This window comes from Rattus rattus, chromosome 2 (genome assembly GCF_011064425.1).
Source record: "Rattus rattus isolate New Zealand chromosome 2, Rrattus_CSIRO_v1, whole genome shotgun sequence".
Taxonomy (NCBI): Eukaryota; Metazoa; Chordata; class Mammalia; order Rodentia; family Muridae; genus Rattus; species Rattus rattus.
This window is the reverse complement of record NC_046155.1, coordinates 41,281,810-41,304,906: the sequence shown is the minus strand read 5'-3', so window position 1 is coordinate 41,304,906 and position 23,097 is coordinate 41,281,810. Positions and strand designations below refer to the sequence as shown.

At 50.0% G+C, this 23,097-nt stretch overlaps 1 protein-coding gene across 2 annotated transcripts; it reads right to left on the bottom strand.

The window, feature by feature from the left end:
• Positions 1-1,757: 1,757 nt before the first annotated feature.
• On the bottom strand, positions 1,758-22,330 carry Zfyve27 (zinc finger FYVE-type containing 27). Of its 2 annotated transcripts, XM_032891990.1 has the most exons (13): positions 22,131-22,330; positions 21,216-21,413; positions 15,900-15,970; positions 13,960-14,146; positions 11,946-12,041; positions 10,513-10,625; positions 9,769-9,908; positions 9,161-9,232; positions 7,722-7,742; positions 7,434-7,578; positions 4,312-4,358; positions 3,963-4,044; positions 1,758-3,118 (listed from the first exon to the last, which is right to left on the bottom strand). In XM_032891990.1, the coding sequence occupies exons 2-13, from the start codon at positions 21,410-21,412 to the stop codon at positions 3,054-3,056; spliced, it is 1,236 nt and encodes a 411-aa protein (XP_032747881.1). In that variant the 5' UTR covers position 21,413; positions 22,131-22,330; the 3' UTR covers positions 1,758-3,053. The 2 variants fall into 2 exon arrangements, with proteins under 2 accessions (XP_032747881.1, XP_032747882.1); XM_032891991.1 differs by lacking the exon at positions 7,722-7,742.
• Between the last annotated feature and the right edge of the window lie 767 nt (positions 22,331-23,097).

Genomic DNA, 23,097 nt, shown 5'->3' with positions numbered 1-23,097 from the left:
AAGCCCACATCCCACAACTGTAAGGCCATCTGTAATCCTGGCTGAAGTTCACTCCTTGGGAAATCTAATGTGGGGGGTGCTTGTTGCTGGAATGTGTGTGGCTGGAGCCCAGTGTCCCAGCCCAAACAGCCTCTGCTGGAGCCCCAAAGAAGGCTCACGGCCAAAGGAACCGGAATCCCCAGCCACCAGCAGTGCCAGAGAATGGAATGTGCTGCTGGGGTGTTGCTGGCAGGAGGTGGGGTCACTGGGAGCTGGGGAAAAGTGGGGGCTCCTGCCACAAGGCCATCTCTGTTCTGGTAGAGACTGAAGGGGGATGGTGCTGGGGTGGGGGTGGGAGGGCAGACCATCCTTGTTAGCTGAGTGGCTAGCTCCTTAGAGTGGGGACCAGAATGTGTGACCTTTACCCAAAGATTCTTAGGCCACGGCTGCTATGAACACCTGCGACACAATTCCCACTCACTTGACCCCCCTGCACCTCCATCTGCCCATTTAAGATATCCACGAATTAGGGGAACCTGTGGCACGGTGGGACACGTTCCCTAGCAAAATGACCCGTGAGCAGGGCCAGCTGTGGGAAGACAAACACTGACCTCTAAAGGAGATCCATTTGGCTTCAGTCCCAAGGGCTACAGACAACACTTCCCCAAACCATTGCCTGTTCCAGGTCTGCCAAGACTTTCTGAAGGAATCGACACACTGGACCACAAAACCCTCAACAGACCTGCGCCCAAGTCAGGCTGGATGCCAGAGTCCCAGAGCTGCCCTGCCACGTGCCAGGACCCTCCAAACCTGGCTCTCTGACCCTGTTCCTGGGTGCCCACCAAACTGGCAGGTGTCTTTTGACACAGACATCCAGTTCCACAGCGTGCAAGCTGTCTGTCATCCACCTAGAGAACTCTGCACCACAGGCTCCGTGGTGACACCACTACCACCACCAACCCTGCTGAACTCTGGTGGCTCTGTTCTCAAAGAAGAATCCTGAATTTGAAGACAGCCTCCCACCTGTTCACACAGGGACCTCCAGGAAACGAAAAGAGGAAGCCCCTTTTCTCACATCTGTGACTACACCCTACAGCCAGCCTTTCTGAGCAGTGACAGTCACCTTTCAGTAAGATGACACCAACTATTTCAAACTATACTCTGAACTCTCCCTGATACCTTCTTTTAAAAAAAGACTTAAAATCATTCTTTGTGGGAGGAGGAGGAAGAGGAGAGGAGAAAGAAAGAGGAAGAGGAAGAGGAAGAAAAGACTTCTGCTATGGGGACACAGAACAGAGATTCCTTGGGAAGGCTGTAGGATGATGGCACACAGGTGCATGGTGGGTGGTAGCTCCGAGCTGGCTCGCAGAGCTGCTGCCTTACCATGTGGACATCAGAGCCTCCCTCATGGGCTTGCTGCCGGTACCTGCATATCGTGTGCAGTGCCCAGCACCGACCTAATCTGGATCACCTCGCCCTCCACGAACCTCTTTCCTAGTTCTCCGGCGCCTGCAGTGCTGCCCTTTCTGCCTTTCCCAGAGGATTCGGTAAAACCTTTCCGTTCTGAAGCCTGCATTATTTATAGTTAAGTTCTGGTTCCAACCTCAATCCAAGGCCCTGGGTCTGGTCACGAGACAGATCCCTCCCCTCCTGCTGCTAAGGCAGTTTTCCGCCGGGCCTGGCTGGCTCACCCCTGCCACAGAAGGTGTGCAAGATCCACCTACAGCCCAGCCTGGGCAATGTGAGAGACCGAGCAGCACTAGAGACCTGACAGACCATAAGCATGGGGCCTTTTATTGACAATTCTCCACAGAGTTCCTTCTACTGCTCTACAGTATAAATACAGAGGTGACCTTCTCTCACCACGACAAAGGGGCACACCTCACCTGCTTGGTCCCCACTGCCAAACCCTCACTGTTCTGTGTGGGGCCCATCAGCAGAGAGTCACTCATGCGGCTCAAGTGTGGGCGCCAAGTCCATGCTTGGGTAGAAACAGTTCCGCTGCTACTGATGCAAGTTCCTGAAGATCAGCCCCAAGGGCGGTCCATGGCTACAGAGGGTCTCAGGCAGAAGCCCCTCATCGTTTTCATCCCACCCTGTGCTGCATGCTCCCAGGAACCATGAAATAAATAAATAAATACTCTGAAAAAGCTCTGGGGGAGGGGCCTGAGCCAGCTCATGGCTTAAGAAGAGGTGCAGCGCCCCCTTGGCAGATAAGAGGGAACATAAAACTGGCCATGTGCCCTATCCTACGATGTAAACTCCTCTCTAGGAACAGCCCTGAAACCCAGGCGATCCTATACTTCCCCCAACCTCAAAGGCTTCCAGACTCTCTGCTCCACTCGCCTGGCCTCATGTTCCGTGAGATAAGGGCTAGAGAGATGTGGCAGTGGAGAAAGGTGGGGTGCCCCAGACTCAGAACAGGAAGTAGGAATCATGTGAGGGCCCTGTAGCCACCCGAGCAGGGCTGAGGACACCAGAGAATCATGGGAGCTAAGATTCTGTAGGTAGAGCTTCCCCACACTGCCATCCATCCACGTGACACTGAAGGACTTGACCAGCACCCTCACATTCCCTCTCCTCGGGGCACCTGGTAACTCCAATCCTGTCTCTAAAAACCAACATGTCCTGGGGCTATTCAAAGGGCAGAGTCAGGCCATGCTGCTCTAAGTCCCCTTGCAGGCTCTGGGGCTGAGACTGCCCAGTACCCAACGGGGAAGAACCTCTTTTCCCAACCTCCGGTCTCCTTGGATCCCAAGGCCTAGCCAGTCTGGCTTTGACCACCAGAGCCCAGATGAGAGCAGGCTGTGCTCACTTCTGCCCTCTGGTGGACACTCCCTGGCTGGCCTTGAGTTAAGAGGGTACAGGGTAGAACAGGACCAACAGCCAGGACCCCAGAGGCTCCTCTCCTCCTGGGCCTTAGAGTGTCGCCAGCCCAGCTGGAGGCAGCAGGGAAAGAGCAGGAAGGGCCTAGCTGTCAGGCTACATCTGTCCAGCACAGGCCTCAGAGGACCAAAGTTGGGGCAGTTGGGTCTACTGCTGGCCCCAGGGCAGCTGGAGCCTGGCTTCTCTTCTCATTTGCTCAAGGTCTGATTACAGGAGGCACACACAAACACAGTCTCTCTCTGGGCTTCAGGAGCTGGAAAGAAAGAAAAACTCAGTGAGACAGTTCTTTGTACCCTTTAGGCTCAAGGCGCCAAGTACTGAATTAGCCTCCCCAGTCCTTAAACAGACCACCCACGGCCCAGCCCACACCCTCCCTGACCCAGCTCACTCTGCCCTCAGACGCGCTGGAGCGCTGTGGCTCTGATGCCAACAGCAGGCCTCTTCCCGGTGTTCTATGCATTGGAAATTCTTCTGGCGTCAACAAAACACTTTTTTAAATCTTTTTTTTTTTTAAATAAAATACCAGAGGAAATTTTTCCTAAACGTTTTAACGGTGGTTAAAAATCTCTGGGTGGTAAGATTACAGGATCATTTTCTCTTCCTTTCTTCTTTGTAATACCTCAAAACTTTATAGTTAACAAGCATGTGCTACTTGTAGGATCGGCAGGAAAAAGTCTTGCCCAACACTGCAGCACACCACAGGGCAGGAAGTGAGATACCACCGCAGTTGTCAAGAGCACAAATACATATTCATGTCCTCTGTGTGCACACTCGTGCTCCTCTATGTGCACACTCATGCTCCCATCTGCCAGCAACAGACAGGCCTGTTCCCAACCGTCCTGCCCAGGAGACACAGGGGCAGGATTTGTCTTCCTTTTTACTCATCTACAGGCTTTATTTACAACAAACATATACAGTATTTAGGAAAGGATGACTTTGACTCTGTTAAAAGTTACTGAGGTAATGAAGTAAGATTCAACCAGGTGGTCTCCTCTGGGAGGAAAGAGGGGCGCCTCGGGGAGTGCCTTGCTCTGTGTGGGATATCCTCACTCCTTCCCACAAGGCAGCCTCCCTGACCCACTCCCTGCACCCCTCACCTGTGGCCCCCATGGAGGACTTGGGCACCTTGAAGGAGCAGCACCGAGAGCAGAAGCTGTTCCCACAGTTGCTGCAGCTTCGCTGTGGACGGGAGACGACAGTGTCAGATGGAGCCCACCCTCAGGCCCCTGATACCCAGGACCTCTTCCCTCCTAGCACCTCATTCTCTAAGATGGAGGTGGGACCTCAGTGGGGTAGAAGTGAGACAGGACAAAACAGCAGCAGAGGCTGAGAAGGGCGTGGAAGGGCCTCGCCAAACGGGGGACACTGGCCTATGACCCGAGTGGGGACTTCAGACTCCTCAAGTCGTACACAAGCCACAGTCACAGCAAACACTGCTAGACTCACCCTCTTCTTCAGCACGGAGAAGGTGGCAGCACAGCCTGCACAGTTCCCTGAGAAACAAAGGCAGCAGCTGAACTACGATCCAGCCCAGGCCACTCAACCCAAATTGTTCCTGACTCTAACTGGACCACTTAGGACCCCAGAGGACAAGATCTGTATTCAAAGTAAGAAAAGGTGTCCGCTCCTCAGAGCAGCTTACACCAGGCTACACACAGCTCTAGTCCGTGCACGCTCCCAACACCAAGTGCCACACACATTCACAAGCTTGGCAGATCATCAAGGAACACCCAGAGAATCTCCTCCCTGAAATCTAGCCAAGCCAACAGGAACCTGACCCCAGTGTCCCCAACGAAGCCTACTAGATGTGACCCTTTCATAATGTCTCCTTCCAAACATCTGTCCACAGTGAGGGACAGATACGCTTCCAAGAAATGCACACTCCCGCTTTCTGTCATCAGAAGATTCCAAGAGAAAAGCTTAAAACAGGGCCCCGTCCAAGATGACATGAAGAGTAGGATGTCAAGCACTGGAGACAAACAACAACACAAACCCTCCTAAGCCACAAGTACAGTGAGACAGACGAGCTCCAGACAGTGGCAGAGCAGCCAGCAGCGGCTCGGGGATACCTGAAAGTTGGGGTGGATGGAGGAAGACGAGATGAGTTCTGGGACAGAAATCAGCAGCAGAAGGCACAACTGTGACTCCTGTGTAACACGTTTGACCATGACAGTCCCAAAGCTCCTTCCCAGTCAGCCAGGACAATAGACTATGGAGCCAGGGGACCAAGGCGAACATCCCTTTGCTATTGGACAGCTCACAGCAATGTAAAGGAAAGAGAGAGATTAGAAACTCCGGGATGCTTGTGTGTAAGAAAAGGTGCTCCTCACAGACGATGGCTCTCCACCAAGAAGAGAAGAAAGCGTCCTGTTCAGTGAGGCGTCAGAACAGCCAGACAGGACAAACAGCCATGTCCACGTACTCCTCAGAAGTAGATGGAGAGCCAGGCTGCACAGTCCCCATGCATATATGGGGTTGAGAGGTGACACCAGACCAGACAGTGATGGAGAAAGTCCTGCTGCTTCCCAGCCCAGCCGCTCTGCCCGTTCTCAGCAAGTTTTACACTCATCCTCAACTCACCTAGGGACCCTCACATGAAGAGAGAAGGGGTGGGGCAGGACCCACCAGGGCAGTAATCTCTAGGACGGGGTGCTCTAGACCCTCGCCACCAAGACTCACATGGGGAAGCTCCAGAGGAAGCCCTCATCTTGTCCTTCCCAAAGACCCACCTCATCTACTGACAGCCAGGTCCCCTAAAGTTCATATATTGAATCCCAATCCCCAGGCAGTGAATGGCATTACAAAGTGGGGCCTCTAGCGAGTGACTGGCAGAGCATTCATGAGAGCACTGCTCTTGTAATGGAGGCCCTGGACAGCACTTTGTCGTGCCTCCCAGAGGAGCCAACAAAAGGTGCCATCTATTACCCAGACCCCAGTTGTGCTGGCACCTTGAACCTTGATCTTAGACTCCAGCTTCTGCAAAGGTGGGAATAAATTTTCTCCATTTATGAAGCACCCAGCATGGTGTATTTTCTTACAGCAGCCTGGAAGGACTAAGAGAAATCCCAGAGCAGCCTACCCAAGGCTGACCTGGGAACCTGGACCCAGGGGTCAACACCTTGGAAGCATAACTGTCATACTTGCCCTCGAGGTAGAGATCAGGCCCTACAAACAAAGGAACACAGGCAATGTAGCAAGGGGAAGGGCAGGGAAGGGCAAGAAATGCCGCCCTCAGACACCCAGGTGGCCTCTGCCTATCCAGGTGAGGAGAATCTGACCCAAAATCCAGGTCTGAGGCCAGGACTGACATTATACAAGGCACTTCTAAACATCAGAGCTAAGAGAAGTCACGGGGAAGATGAGGAGGCAAAATGTACATAGTGGAATCAGATGACCCCCTGCGAGATGAAGCTCTTAGGTGACTCAGGTTATCCCTCTGCAAAACAGGAACCTCTCACTGCCTCTGCTTACAATGCACAAAGATGAAAGGTCACTTGCTGGACCAGCACAGTAACTCCTTTGTATTTAGAAGCTCTAGAGCCTGTCTGCTTCTGGGCCCAGAGGATCTGTCTCGCCCTAACCCATCCACCAGAGAAATGAGAGTGAGTTTACAAAAGGACCTGAGCCTGAGTGTCTACCAAAGCCAGCAGTCAACACAGCAGAAGAGAGTCTGTGTGCCTAGGAAGATGGCACAGAAGCAAACGGCAGGTCTAGGACGTCTAATCCTGAAAAGACAACCACACCACTAGTCAGGAACAAGAGGCAGGCCCCAGAGGCCCTTCAAGCTCCTGGAGATAAATCCATGATCTCCCCTCCCTCCAGACTTAGAACTCACTACACTGAAACACAATTCAAGGCCACAGTGGCTCTCAGCTTCCAGCTACTCTAGGCTCTCACCAGGACCTTAGCTGGCTCTGCTCTCAGGGCTCCAGATCAAAGCCAGGGTCCCAAGCTGGGCTCAGAGTCAAGCACACCCTTCAAGATCTTGACCTACCCACAACCCCAAGAAAAGACTTGCTAACCAAACTACAACTTTGGTAGAAGTGCCTGAAAAGAACTATCATGCCCACAAGAAGGTGCACTTTACTGCAGATAGCCAGGTCACAGACACCAAGAAGGGCTCTCGGGCAACTAGAAGCCCAGCCAGCACCACCCACATAAACAGCACCCAGGTACTGAGAGACAGCCAGGACCTGTGCTAACTTGGCATATACTGTCATAATATCCACAACTCAACAAGAACTACTCTCTTACAGAAGGGTAAAAACTGAGGCATAATTTGCCCAAGGACACTGGTTGAGCTATGGTTTGCCGTCAAGTCTGCAGCCTGGGCCTATCGCACCCTGTCTTCCTGTCGACTCATTCAGTAATGAGAGGGGGGCATGAAGAGACCCACTCACTCCGCACTCATACTTCCTCAAGACATGTGTGTATTTCCCAAGGTTCCATGGGTATCTTTACCAGTGCCCACAGTCTTGGACTCTGTCAGTAGCCCAGACGCCCCCCAACTCTCCAAGTCCCAGCAGCCCTAGCCATATGCCCCCACCTGCACCGTCACTTGGCCGTACCGAAGTTGTTGGTTGGGTAGCGCTTGCGGAGCCGCTCTGTAAGCTTCGACACCTTGCTGCGCAGTACCTCATTCTTGCTGAGGAAGCCATTGTCCTGCATGGTCAGCTCATCCTCTGCTGGGCATGGGGTGCCCTCATCGTCCTCCTATGAGAACAGCTTATTCCACTCTGCCCATCACTCACAATGTCCCAGGCCCTGCGTGCAAAGGCACCTGGGCATGTGGGCCCAGCTAACTCAGCAAGCCTGCCCTGACCAGCCCCAGCCCCGTCCACCCTGCTCCTACTCACCAGCACCACCAGGTGGGTCTCCTGCCTCCCAGGGTGCGGGAAAGAAGAAGAAAAAACAGAGAGATAGCAGGAAGGGAGATTCAGAAGAGGGCAGGGAACAGCTGTGCCTGCTCTGAGCACCTCCCACAGGAAACAGGCGTGCTCTCTAGAGTAGCCCAGATGCAAGGAAGCTTAGAGAAAGCCGGTGCTGCTCTTCTCCTGTGCTGGTCATCATACAGTTCAACAGAAAAGGGTAGGAAAGGAAGCATCCCTTAGAGCAGCCTTTTGGCTTAAGTGTCTCACTTAGTTCCACAGATTACAGAGCAAAGGATGAAGTGGGTCTGGGTATAAAAATGTGTTCCTTGCTTGGGTCATGAAGAAAAATGCTTGAAAACCCCTGTCATAGCCATCTCCATCCTCTTCAGACTCACAGCCTACAATCATTATCAACCTGAGAAATCTACAGCAGTCACCACTGAAATGGGTCAGGCAGGTCTGGGAAGGAGAAAGTCAGCACTGTGTCCAGGGCTGGTTAAGAATCACAAGACTCTTGCTCTTCGAACAACCTCCCACTTTCCAGAAGGACAAAAACAATGAGTTTCTACTCTGAGACAAACAGTAGTGGAACAGGGATGACAGTCAGAGGTTCAGTAGGCAGAGAGTGCTGGGAACACTGGGAACTCAGGAACTGTAGTATATAATTCGCCTACATCCATTTACTGTGTGTACACGTTGTGTGCCATAGAACACGTGTGCGGGTCACAGGACAAGTGTCCAGTGTCAGTTCTCTCCGTCCACCAGGTAGGATGTGGGGATCAAACTCAGGTCTGCAGGCTTAGCAACCAGCACCTCTACCCACTGAGACATCCTGCCAGCCCATGGGATTTGTCCAATAGGAAACAAGGGCCTTCAGCTACAGTGACTGCTGCAGACTCAGTGACACTAGGAACGTTACAAGTCTACATTTTCCAACTAAATTTCTAACTGAAATTCGCCCGGTTTTAACCACTGGCTCAAGGGATTATTTTAAAAGTATACAAGCCAAATGAAACACATCTTCAAGCTACCCGTCTCAATCACTGTCTAAATCCAGGTTGCTGAACTTTTCCTGAACTAGAGCTTGGCCATGTAACCACTTTCCCCACCCTCCAAGGGGACATCTATGGACCTCAGTGTACAGGGCGGGGCCTTCCCCAAACAGACCCCTGACATCATGATCTCCAACCCAGGTGACGAACCACCAACACCCAGCAGTGGCCAGCACAGGCCAGCAGAGGCAGCCCTGCCTGGGCACCCAGGACAGATGATGGTAGAAGGGACCAGTGGTACTGTTTGAGCCAGTGAATTCTAGCTCAGCGAGTTCTGGCTTCCCATGTGGATGTTGGAAAACACAGACGCACACAGAGTTCTCAGCCCACCCAGGATCTGGCCTGGTCAGTAACTGGGAGAGTGCCACCCACCTCTATTGCATCTTTGAACTCCTCATCTGGCTCAGCCTCTTCAGCTTCCTCCACACTGCCTGGCGTGAGGTCCTAGGAAGGAAGAGTCTATGGCAGAAAGGACGGCTGGCAATCCTGGTCCCTATCGTAGAGCACCACCTGCTGAGAGCTAAGCTAGGCTCCAACACCCCAGGTCCCGCTCCCAAGAAAACCGCACAGCTGCCGGAAAGACACAAATCACACCAAGGAGCACCCTCCAACTCCACAGGGCAGGCCACAGGCCAAGGCGCCACTGGACCTACAGTAGCCCATGGTCCCAGAGTCTGCCTGAGACCAAGCCTGACCTGCTAGCTAAAGCCTGTGACACCCACTCTGTGCCTCAGCCTTCTCTTCTGCCATGGGAGATGAGCTCATCCCCAATGGCACCGGACACAGAACAGGGGTCCAGAAAGCCCAGGCGCTGCTTTCACTGCCCTTCATATGACTGCGCATCCCAGAGACTCGGCAGAATCTACAGCTCCAGCCCAGAATCTGTGCCTCATAAACAGATTGGTAAGAACAAGAGGGAGGGGGAAAGACCCTCAAGAGACATGAAGCAGGCTCCGGCCAGTGGTGAGGCAGGCACTCACCTCTGTGGGTGTAGGGGCAGGGGTGCTGTCCAGTACAACAGCCCTCCCCCCGGCATCCTGCAGTGCCGAGCCCTCACAGGTGCACTCTTCCTGCTTGGGGCTCATCCGCCGCTGCAGACAAGCCCTGTACTCAGACACCACTGCCAAGGGAATGGAGAAAAGGGCTGGGGGTGACATGACACAGCGAGTGGTGTGGTGGAGCACGCCACACCTTTAACCTTAGAAAAAACCTAGAAAGAATTTCCCAGACAGAGACACAGTAAGTGGCCCTCTGGGTGTGTTCTCCATCGACACCTGTCCCTCTGCTACAGAGTCGCAGTGATCCAGTACACTGAGCGATCCATTTACTAAGGAAAGAAAGAGCAAACAAAACACAGGGCCTCTCCAGACTGCCCAGCACCCAGAAGCCAGACAGCAGCCTCAGGGGTCACACAGATGCGACAGCCAATCTAGGTGGCCCCAGTGCAGAGGTGGGCACCAAGTTAGAGAAAAGACCCCTCCCTTATCTTCTAGAGGCCACCATATAATAAGAGTGATGTATCTGTCTTAAAAGGGAAAGGATACCCCTCTAATGGCAGCCACCTTAGAGAACTGTCAGCCCCCCAACCTCAGAACACCTCCAGAGATCTAGCAACAGCCCTCCCAGAGAGAAGCTGCCCCCTTGTGGCAAGCACAGCAAACAGACAGGAGCAGGAAGCCTAAATGGGTCCTCAGAGTGGGCCTGGCAGGCTCTCTGGGGCTTACCTCGGAAGAATTCCCCATTTCCCAGAAAGAGTGTGCTGTTTAAAAGGGCGAGGACCCAGCAGAGCGGCAGCAGGTAGAGCATGCAAACCATGCCCAGAAGAGCACCATAGAACCTGGATGAACAGAAAGTCCGACGTCAGAAGGGAAATGGCTTCAGGTGAGAAACAGCTCTGGCACAAACTGACAAGACCTGCCAAGCACACCAGTGTGGAACTGCTGTGGAAGCGTGCAGAAAACCACACTGCTGGCTTCTATCCAGTGAGACGGGTGAAGCCACACTGTGTCTCAGGTAGGAGCCCACACTGGCTCAGCTGCTACTGCTCCAGGGTCTGTGCTCTCAAGTCTAGACACAGGCTTGGGCCTGAAACAAGCCACCACTTGTCTCTGTGGCGAGTCCCTTAGGTCTCAAGTATTACTGCATTCACCTACACAGTGAGGTTAAAACAGCAGCTACTTCACGGGGGTCACTAGAAAGAGTAAGACAGTAACAGGAGTTGGGGATTTAGCTCAGTGGTAGAGTGCTTGCCTAGCAAGTGCAAGGCCCTGGGTTCGGTCCCCAGCTCCGAAAAAAAAAAGAAAAAAAAAAAGACAGTAACAGGAACCTCTGAGCATGAGCACAAAGTGAAGCCTAGATAGACCTAGATATAGTCATTACTGACAGAGGAAAGCCTCAAAAACACACATTCCATTTATACAGTAATCTTAACTTTTAAGTTTATTCCTGAAAATTTTTCAAAAAATTTAAACTAAAGTCCATAAAAATGTTCACTGTAGGGTTAGTAATGAAAAGTAGAAATCATCTAAATATATGACAGCACACTTCCATAAATCAGTCATTCTCAGTTCAACTTATAATTTCAAAGACATTGTTGCAACCCTTTCTGATGTAATTAGTGAAGAGAAAGAAATCTCATATACAGGCTAGAGAGGTGGCTCATTGGCCTAGGATACTTTTGGCTCTTGCAGAGGACCACGGTTTGATTACCAGCAACTACAACCTATACTATACTATATATATATATATTCTAAACAGTCATATAAATAAATAAATAAATAAATAAATAAATAAATAAATAAATAAATAAATGCAGTAACAAATCTCGCACTCCACATGAGGCTAACAGGCACTCAGGGAGCAGTTCCAGAAGGCAGCAGATCATGAGATCACTGCTAGAGCAGGATGGTAGATCACATAGTGAGTGACTCGCCTATTATTAGAGTATTGTTACTGTATAGCTTTTTAAAGGCATCTAAGCAACCATGTAGAGCTCAGAAGCATATATACGGGCCCACAGCCTGTGGACGTGGGGTATTCTTGCCCTGAAATAGGTGGGGCAGAAGCCTTTTCAAGGCATCTGGCTTCTCTTGAGAAAGAAGAGATTGAATCTTGATTCTTCCACAATGGTAGGGTGGAAGAGAAGGGGCCTACTCACTGTGAGGACACCACAGGGTTCTCCCAGTGAAGTACACGGTAAGCTGACTCGCAGGTATAGCACAGGCGGGCCAAGAAGGCTTCCAGTCGGATCAAGCTGCAGACACAGGAGCTTCTGTGAGTGGACAGTGGAACCTGGGTTCACAGGCACAGCCGGCCAGCAGTGGCCACCGTCTGCAAACACTGCCAAGGGCCTGGCAAAGAGGCTCCAACCCATTCCAACCCCTCAGGGAGACCCCTGCTGAGGTGAAGCAGTTAAGGTCTCTGCTATTTTTATTATGATTTTATTTATTACAACTCAGAGGCACCACTTTATGGAGTCAGTGCTCTCCTTCCACCCACAGGGCTCGTTAGAGACATGGCTGCTTCTAGAGCTGGAGCAGGGAAAGCGTAGGACAAACGTGGCTAATCCGTTGTGCTATACAGTAAGGTGGCACTGAAAATGACGGGATATGATGGAAGAACGCAAACCAGCTCCAAATGGTCCCCGGCCATTCCCACGACCCTCCAAGATGGACGGCAGGATGGTAATGGATCAGATCCCACTGAGTGAGATAAGAATCTATGTTCACACTGCTAACAAGTGAGAAGCACACCTCCTCCCTGCAGAACGCCAGAAGATAAATACAGAATGATAAGCGAGTCACCCCTCGGCCGTCAGAGGAAGAAAGCGATGCGGTAAGACCCGCCAGCGGCTTTTACAGCGCCTGAGTGGACGCTGACGAGGGACGGGATATTTCAGTCTCAGAGCACCTCTCCACAGACTACTAATAACCAAGGGTAAACAACCCTTCAGCAAGGGACGAGAATCACTATGTCCTGACATCATGTGGCTCTGATATGGACTACAGCATCCACCGTCAGTCCTGCTCATAACGCACACCTCCAACCCAACAAGGAGCAAACACACTGTAAGCTTGTGCTGTATCAAGTATGCCGAGGTCACGTGGACCTGCTCACCCCAGATTAACAACAGAAACCAAACCTGAGGGCTGAGGTGCTTGGCAGGCAAGGTCTTGGGTTTAATCTTAGCACTACAGGAAAGGGAACCTCCAATGTTAATATACGATCCTAGATTGGATCCTGGACCAGGGCAAATCAGTGTAAAAACCTTCATCAATACAACTGGCAAAATGTGGTTATGAACTATGTAGCAGACAACAGTACTAATATGTCAATATAAATGTCCTAATTCTGAGTGTTCTACTGGGAATGCATAAGAGACAATGTCCTTGATCTCAGGAAATAAATGCTAAAGTGTTTGGAGTAAACAGAAAGGCTGTCAGAAGACATAGGCAGACAGATCTCTGTGAGTTCAAGGCTTGTCTGGTCAACAGAGCAAGTTCCAGGATAGTCAAGGAAACACAGAGAAACCCTGCCTCAGAAAAAAAGAAAAGGTTCCTGGGGGGGGGCAGACACCTGAACCTCACTCCCGATGACTCAGAGCTGTTATCACCCGTTTATGTCAAGAGCCTGCAGGAAAGGCTCTGGAAATGCCAGCTGCCCCTGATGTTGGCCCACTTACCACTCTCAGCAGTCTCAAAGCTGCTTCCTCAAAGTGCCAGCCATGTCACGTTTAGTATGGTCATGACAACTAATGCTGAACAATTCCCAGGTACCCAACACTCAAGCCATCTTCAAGATCAGCTTCTGAGTAAGCCCAACACTATGTCTGACAGATGAGGGAACGGAGACGTAAAGGTGAGCTGTCTGACATTGCACAGAAGTGGGAGAGGCAGGATTAAAGCCCTGTCCTGGCTTGCATGGGCTCTAGGTACCTAAGCAAGGACCACGTTGGTGTCTCTGGGGGAAAGAACATGGCTGTGGAAGCAGCTGGATCTGGAGACTCAGTCACAGCCACCTAAGCCTTTGCCTTCCTCTGTGAGTGAAGGGTAATAGCAGCGGCTCTGCTGAGACCCGGCAGAGGTTAAGCAGAGTGCAGCCGGTGCCACAGACAGTCTGCAGGGTGGCACGGGCTCAGTCCCCAGCACTCCTGGCCTCCCTTCGATACTTACAAGCTTTTCACCTCAGCTACAGCCTCAGGGCGGGAAAGGCGAACTCTCTGCAGGTCTTCCTGCCGCACGCTGTGGTACTTCCGCCGCATCAGCTCAGACTCTGGTAGCTGTGCCCGGCACACCTCCTGAAGGTAGCCCAGTAGGGCAGGCACCGAAATTATCAAGGCACCCATGGAGTACCATGCACCTAAGAGATCAAAAATACTACAGTTAACCCAGTAAACAAGGCCCAGGAGCCTGCCCACTAAAGCCCGAATGCTTGCTTCCTCACCCTCTAGGCCCCTGCCGGACATGATCGCCCCACTCCATGACCCCCTCGCCTAGTTGTTTTCCCTCACTGATCTCATCGCCCTGTGGATATGCTCACTGTCTCTTCTGCCAAAGTCAGGTCTAAACTGTGAGCACAGATGAACGCCAGCCTTGTTCAGTACATTAAAAAATGTCTCAGGGGCTGGAGAGATGGTTTAGTGGCTAAAAGTGTGGGCTGCTCTGCCAGAGGACCTGGGTTTGACTTCTGCCACCCACATGGTGGCTTACCACCATCTGAAAATCCATTTCTAGAGGATGCAACTCCTTCTTCTGGCCTCCACAGATACTGTACACACAGTACACAGACATACATGCAGGCAAAATATCCATAAAGTAAAACAGAAAACAGCACAGCACACACAGTAGTCAGTTCACATCTGCAGCGTGGATGCTGCTGGAAGTCCCCCAGTGATCAAGTGCAGCCCTCTCTCCACTAAGGCAGGCTGGAAACCTTTCCTTTGGCTTTGAGGATAACTAGGGGTCCTGAGGATTGAGGAACAGATAACGAGGCAGAGACAAAACTCAAAGCAGAAACTTCTCCCCTGTAACACAATATTGAAATCCCAGGAGATGTAATCAAGGAAAAACCCAACTCAGAAAAAGAAAGCTGGGTATGATGGTGGGTACATTGTAGCCCCAGAATCTGAGAGACTGAGGCAGGAGAATGAGTACTTCCTACAAACTTGGGCTATGTGGTAAGTTTAAGGAGAGCCTGGGTTACATAGAGAACCCCTGCCTCACAAGAAAAGAAAATCAAAACATATATGATCTTGTGTGAACTGGGGGTAATTTTCGACCCATGGATTCTGTATGTCCACGGGAAAAAGGAGACACTAAGAAGTGCGTGCGTGTGTGTGCGGTGTGCGTGTGCGTGTATGTGCGTGTGTGGTGTGTGTGTGTGTGTGTTGTCAGAACATTCTGCCCTGGACCTTCACTCAGTTCCTGGAGGGTAGGGATGGGGGTTGCTTTATCTACAAGTACCTAACAATTCCAACCCTGAAAGGTCTGGGTCACAGCACACATAGCAGAAGTCCTCAGGAGACATGGTCACCCAGGACATGTCACCAGCTAGCCACACATCTTCCTCAGGGCTTTGTGTGGGTGCCTCTCCCGACTGCTGGTGGCCACCCAGCACATCAAGGCTCAATTGCTGGACCAGAGGAAATGGCAAATGGAAAAATTTTTCTCCTCACCTCCTCCTCCTGATCCCGTTCCCCTGTGTCATGTTGACAAATGACCCCTAAATTAGGTAGGAAAGCACAATGGGAAAGGTGGGTGTAGCCAGCAAGGAAGCAGCTACAGATCCAGCAGCTACGGTGTGCTGGCTGCAGAGCTGTGTGAGGACGGCTGAGCAACACACACAGGCTCTCAGCTCACAGTGCCAATGAGAAAGGCCGTTGCTATCCTCCCTTCAGAGATAAAAAAGACAGAGTCTCAACAGATGGACTATATCGTGTGCCCAAAGCCACACAGAGGCCTTTGAGGTCTCTCCAGAACTTGTGTTCCAACACCGAACAGACCTAGGAAGAAGCAAACTGGCAAAGAGGTAGTCCCTCCCACCAAACCCACCTCAGGGTTCTTCCCCCACATTCATTCGAGAAAACACATTGCCCTTGAGAAGTAGTTCTTACCCTCATTCAGAGTGAGGAACAAGATGTTGAGGCCCAGGCAGGTCAGCAAGGAACACAAAGGCATCTGCCACCTACAACACAGAGAGCTCTGATCACAAGACAGCCATTCCTCCAGCCTCAGAGGCCTGGCAGTGCAGACAGGGGGAGGACATAAAAACCAAGGAGAAATGCACACGGGTAGATCTGTAGGACAAGAGGCTAGAAGAGGAACAAAGAGGTCACACATTAGCCCTGGGGTGACCAACGTAGAAGACCCACAAAGCTTTCCTCCAGAGGGAAGAGTCTTTCTAACGTCTGTTGAGAAACCTGGTCACTGGGGCTTCCTGTGTTTTGTAAGGCTCTCTCACAAGGGCACTGAGAAGGTCCTTCTTTTAGCAGGTTCCCTTAGCCTATTTCATATTTCCTAAGACCATATCAACATAGCCCCAGGCCACTTGCTGGACTTCAGAAAACAACAGATATGGGGGAAAAAAGACCTCCTCAGTTCCCCAGTCTACCATTCACACAAGACCTCGTCAACAGGAGCGAGGAGTGGTAGGACACGCCTTAAATCCAGCACTCAGGAGGGGAAGGGTGTGAGTTCCAGGACAGCCAGGGATACACAGGGAAACCCTGTGCAGAAAACTAAAACAATACGAGTATTCATCGATATGGAAGTTGAGAAAGAACAATACGCACTTCCTTCCCACCTGTTACTTTATCTTTTACTCCTACAATTCTGAGCATTTATTGCACTTTGTTTTGAATATATATTCATTCAAAAGGATAAAAACACTATACTATACTAAAACTGAAGCGTTGTAAATTTAGTTCAGTGGTAGAGCACTTCTAGCAAGCACAGGGTCCTGAGCTCAGGCCTTAGCTAAAAAGAGAACAAACAAAAACCCTAAAATGAGCCTGCAATGCCCTTGTCACAGAGAAAACACAACCAGTGTGAACTGAAAAGGGATGCAACCCCCACCATACACACACACACACACACACACACACACACACACACACACACACACACACCACTACCACCACCACCACCACCACCACCAAATGGCGATACAGAAGTCCCCAAAGAGAGAAGTGAGTCAGATCTCCTAGGACAAGATAGTGCTGCTGGCTTAGCTGTGGAACGGGACATTTTTATATTTAATGCAAACATAGATGTAGATCATAGTGTGGAGGTGCTTGACCAGCACTGAGGTAGAGGCAGGAGGATCAGGAGTTCAAGGTCAGCCACAGCCATAGTTAGTTGGAGGTCAGTGTGGGCTACATAAGACTTTGTCTCAAAAAACAAACAATTTTAGTGAAAATAAAGTAAAATAAAAAGAAGCAAGCTAACAAAAAATAAGGCAGTAATAATGAAGCCACTGATGCCCTCTCCTAAGGTCAGTGAACAGAAGGTGACCATCAGAGCAGTGAAACAAAGACCAGAAAATAAGCACAGCTGCTGCTGTGAACGATGCATTCAGAACTGATGTGTGCTTGCTTTTCAGACGTCATTTGCTACATCTTACATGGGCACACGTGTGCACCAATGTGTATGCATGAGGAGATCAGAGGACAGTTTATAGGAGTCAGTTCTCTCCCTCTACTGCGTAGCTTCTGGGATTGAACTCAAGCCCCTAGGCTTGAAATCAAGAGCCTTTAAACAATGGGCCATCTTGCCTGGCCATAAATGTTTTAATTTTAAAAATCTACAATTGCTTAAGTGGAGTTGACCAGCTAATGTGGGTTAGTTTTTTAGTTTGTGTGTATCTAATCCCTCCCTACCTTATTTTTTGAAGCAGGGTCTCTCACTGAACCCTGAGCTCACCAATTCAGCCAGGCTAACTCATCCGTAAGTGTCCAGAATCCTCCAGCCGCCAACTCCTCAGGCACACGCCGCTACCCTTGGCTTTTATGTAGGTGCTAGAGAGCACAAACCAGGTAACCTTGCTTGTGCAGCAAGCACTTTAACAAACGAGCCATCTCCCCAGCCTAGGGCTCTTAGCTTCTAATGAAGATTATGAGGAAAGGAAAGACTCTCTAGAGCCTTTCTCATGAAGTCAAACACATTTCACCATGTCTCAAAACCACAGGTTGCCATTTTGGTAAAAGTATAATACCCCACCCCCACCCCCACCCCACCCTCCAAAATTAAAAAAAGAAGGTGGGTCTAGCTCGGCCCTGTTTGAAAAGTGAAATCAGGCTGCCAGTGGGGTCCCTTCCCTCCAAGGCCGTTCTCCTTGACCTAATCCTTTCCTGACAGTCTGATCCTGGGAGACACTCAAAGCAGAGCAGCTGATCCTAGAAGACTTAAAATTTCACTGTGGCTCCAAACTCCAAGATTAGGTCCCTCTTCAGTCAAACTCTCTTTACTAAAAAAAAGAACAATCAAAAGCATAAACTAATCTGACAGCCACTTTCACAGACCAGTGCTCCCCGTGCCAGCATCTAGAGACTACGGCTGGGGGGAGCTCCCCCCCATCCAGCTCCACACTGCTCTCCCCATATCTGCAGACCTCTGATTCCAGATAACGGAAAACCTTAAAAGTTAGTGTGCCAGGAAGCACTACACTGCCAGCAGAGAAAAGTAGAACAGGGTATATGTAAGTTGCGTGTTTTGCCTGATATGAGCAAACAGAGTGGGTACATGGACAGACAGGATGGACATGTCACAATGCATAGGCACAGCTCTCTGGAACTGTCCCCTCCCCTAAAAGATTAAAGTTCACTTTGGTTAAGGAGAGTTCACTTGGTTTGGAAAGGGGAGAGAAAGGCCTCTCATCCTGCATATGCCTTGCACTCCAAGCACATGGATCTCACAGCAGAGAGCACAGCTGTGAGCACTGACGCCCATCTTTAGACACTGCCGTAGATTCGCAAGGGCTGGGTGAGAAGGTAAGGCCTTGTCAAGAAGTCACTAATAAGTGTGTACCTGGAGGATTGTTCGGCCCTCGAGCTCAAAGTAAGGAAAACAGTAATTACAAGTGGTCCCTACTTCTAGACTGAGACAAGGATACAGACTCAACATCACCCTTCAAGGTAACTGAGCTCCACTCCTCCGGCCTCCTACCAGTCTTCTTCAGCACCTAAAACAGCTGCACGTCTTTAAAACAATCTGATGGAAACCAGAGGCTTGTTTTGATGAATAAGCATGCAAGACGCACAATTCTGTTTGCAGCTTCAGGGGATTCACCCCTAAACCTGTCCACGGGTTCCAAGAACCTACTCTGAACTAGTGAGACAGCTCAGCAGGTAAAGATGCTTGCAGCCAAGCCCCAGGAATTTCATCTCCGGGACCCATGTGGTAGGAGAGAGTCAACTACTCCATGTTGTTCTCTGATGTATACACAAACAATTCTTCTGCTTGGGACACAAATTTTATGTGGTTCTTGGTGTAATGCACATTAAGGGCAAATATTTCCTTTTGAAAAGAAAGTCTTTAGCTTGAATGAAATCCAGTTTTTAGTCTAACTTCCAGTTAAAGAGCTATATATAACTAGCCAGACAATTCTCAGAAGGAAATTCTCCAGGGTAGTGAGTCCAGCCACTTCAGAAAACCAGTACATGAAACAAGGGCCTGGTTTAGTTTGAAAAAGACTTATAGGACATAAAAACCACAAAAAATACAGTGCTGGATAGGAACCTGACAGGAGATGCAAAACAAGTGTCCGTGACATCCTTGGAAAAAATTAGAAAGTGGGAAATGACCAGAGAAAGATATCAAAGAATTACTTTTAACTAAGTATAACATTACTTTGATGATATCAAATGCCTTTATTAAAAAACATAAACTGGGGCTGGAGAGATGGCTCTGTGGTTAAGAGCACTTACTGCTCTTCCAAAGGTCCTGAGTTCAATTCCCAGCAACCACATGGTGGTTCACAACCATCTGTAATGGAATCTGATGCCCTCTTCTGGTGTGTCTGAAGACAGCTACAGTGTATCCATATACATAAAATAAGTAAATAAATTTAAAAAAATAAACTGAAGTAATCAGAAGTGCAAAGCCATTTATTTGCATTTATAAGCTATCTTTCTGTTCTGTTCTTTTTTGGGGAAAAGGGGATGTTAAATAGCTCAGGCTGGCCCCAAACTTGCTACAGAGTGAAAGATGATTTTTGAACATCTGATCCTCCTGTCTCTACCTCCTAAATTCTAGGATTATAGGCATATTCTCAGATAAAATACTTTTTAACATAAATAAAGCCAGGAGTTGAAGAGGTGATTCATTGGATAAGACCCAGGCTCCGTTCCCAGCACCCCCACGGCAGGTCAAACCATATGTAACTCCAGTTCCAGGTGATCTGACAACCTCTCCTGGTCTCTGAGGACACCAAACAAACACATGGTGCACAGAAATATATACAGACAATACAGCCATACACGTAAAATCTAAAAACGTAGATAAATCACTTAAGGAAAATAATTTTTAATGTAAAAAGCACAGGCTAGGCATGGTGGTGCATGCCCTTAATCACAGCACAGCAGACAGTGGCAGTCAGACCTCTGTGTCTTCCAGGACAGCCAGGGATGCACAAGGAGACCATGTTTCAGAAAACAAACAAACACCAAACATTTTTTTAAGCAAGTTGGTCCTGGTACTTTGAGTCTGAAACAGAACACTTGTTGTACGTCTTCAAGCAGCCTGAACTACGAGTTTCAGACTACCGTCAACAAAAGGAAAAGTTAAAGAGCCTAGAAGAAAATTACAGAGGATAAAATGAAGCAAAATAGGAAAAAATTTGAGAACCATAATCCTAAATAACAAATAAAAATGGCATCTAGTTTTTTTTCAAAGGTATTTGTAGTTGAGATTTGTTTAAAATTATAACTTGACGGTGAGATAGCTTAGCCAGCAGAGTACTTGCTGCCAAGCCTGAGTTTGATCCCTAGAATGCACCATGGAAAGAGAACCAACTCCCAAAAGCTGCCCTCTGACCTGCACGCAATGCCACATGCATACAAAATAATAAAATCAGGATCTTAAAATTAATTATGCTAATATTAGGAGAGAAGGGGTGAGGGGTGGGGGGACGGACCAGAGTCTGCTCTAAGCTATACCAGGCCAATGTCCAAGGCTTTCTGACAGTACCTAAGAGGAGCTTATCCAACCACAGAGTCCTGAGGAAGACCAAGTGGTTCCCAGATCCCACCTTTCCTGCACAGAGCTAGAACACAAGTAGCTCTGAATAAGTCTAGAGGTCAGACAACTAGTCTCTCCAGAACTAGTCATCACTGGAGCAGAAAAGACAGCCCGACTACTGCCAACTGGCCAGAACTGCTAAAGACCAGGGAGACAAGAGAGCCCAAAGGAAGAACAACCCCTGAAGTCTGTACCTTAGCAAGTATCGAACACCGTCACCTGCATCCTTCAGGGGTTCCAGGTAGATCTCCAGCCTCTTGTAGGACAGAACAAGGTTGAAAAGATCAAACGCTGTTGACTTGGTAGGGGCAGGTGAACACTCAGAGAGAACCTCAGGCATCACGCTGGGGCTCGCCTCTGGTCCACTCAGGTCCCGATCCGAAGACTGCATTCTGTAATCGTAATTCCCCACACTCACAATGCACGTCCAGTCTTCAAACACATTTCCCCTTGCATCAACCATGTGAGGTAAGCACCAATACCCGTTTCACACGGAAAGAAACTTTGTTCCTTCTGAAGAACAGCAGACTGAAGGGGATACCTTCGATATAAAGCCTGTTCTTCACGAGCCCCTCCCACGCTCTTTTCCCTCACAGACTTTTCAAGAGCATACAAGCCATTAATTGTTGAAGGGAGGTAATTGGTAATCCCAAGAGAAAAGATGTCCTGTGATATCTTTCTCCTATCTTTTCCCCTACTCATCCTTCAGGTGTCAGGGTTAGGGGGACCATCTTGCTCTGGGAAGTCTTTATGAACGCGCTAGTGTACACTGGGTGACCCTTACCAGGGCTCCCAAAGGTTCATGAATTTTTCCTAACAACACTCTTGTCACGCTCTTAACCCTGGCTCCCATTCATCACTTGGAAAGGAGTCGACTGGATCCCAAACTCTCGATAGAACGTGCTAGGAAGAAAGCAAACCCGGGCTAGCGCGAGACAGGCTCAGCAGGTCAATGTGGACAGAGGCCTCGACCACCATCACCTCCCAGGCGGCGCAAGGCAGGCCACGCCTTAGATCGCTGTACCAGCAGGTGGCGGTCCCCTCCCGGCGGGAGCACCAGGCTCTGTAAATAAATACAGTGGGGCTGGGGCGTGATGGTCGTCACCTACCCGGACGCTGTCCCAGGAATGGGAGGGGCAGGGACGGCCAAGGGGACAGAAGGGCCACCAAGCCCGGGAGCGGCCCCTCAGGCCCGCCCCACCCCACGCCGCGCCACCTCCCACAGACGTTCCGAAATCGCAAGTCCACCAGAGAGCAGTCTGCCCCACCACCGCCGTCGCTTCCGGGACGCGACTCACTCTGCGGTGGCGCGCCCGTGACGTCACCGCGCCCGTCCCGCCTTGGGTCGGGCCTCCGAGTTTAGCCCCTCCCACCCAAGCGCAGGTGAGCGAGCTCGTCGATACTGCGCCTGCGCACTTTTCCCCTCTGTGGCTAATTTCTGGTTAACTCCGTCCCTGCTATACAAGAGATGACTCACTTTTAATGACCCGGAAACCTAGGACCTAATTCCTGGGAGCCAGCCTAGCTCCGGAACATTACAGCAAGGACAGTTACAGAGCCTAGCGTGGTGACGCACTTCTTGTAACCACAGCCTTTGAGTTTCTGAGGCTGGAGGCTAGTTCAAGGCCAGCCTTGGCTGTAGGAGCTCCTGGCTCAAAAACAAAAACAAAAACAAAAAAGGGTAGGGGTGGGGGTGGAGAAGGATAAAAAAGAAAGAAAATCTGGATAGAAGCTCCGAGAGGCTAGGGAAGGCAGAAAACACATCTTGTATGTCAGGTGCCTAGCAGAGACAGACCGGTGGTTCCTTGGTTCCTAACTCTCTCCTCTTCACATCTTGTGACCCAGCTGGTGTCCCTTAAAACACACTTCCCATGGGTTTGCATTAACCAACAGCCAGGCAGTACAGTAAGCTTTGTGTTCACATTATCTCATCTGTTCCTCCTTCAATAACCAACCCTATTGGGGTTATCACCATTTCACGGATGAGGAACTGTAGTCATGGTAAGTAACTTCTTTAATGTCACAGCACATAAACCTCTTGGAACTGGGATTTGAGCCAAATATATCACTGGATGC

Bases quoted from the DNA above. Each gene is read 5' to 3' on its own strand.
- Zfyve27 (XM_032891990.1), bottom strand. From the start codon at position 21,412: ATGCAGTCTTCGGATCGGGACCTGAGTGGACCAGAGGCGAGCCCCAGC. The intron at 4,045-4,311 runs GTGAGTCTAGCA...TCCCGTCCACAG, and splicing joins TCTCCGTGCTGAAGAAGAGG to CGAAGCTGCAGCAACTGTGG. The intron at 3,119-3,962 runs GTGAGGGGTGCA...CTTTCTTTCCAG, and splicing joins GTCCTCCATGGGGGCCACAG to CTCCTGAAGCCCAGAGAGAG.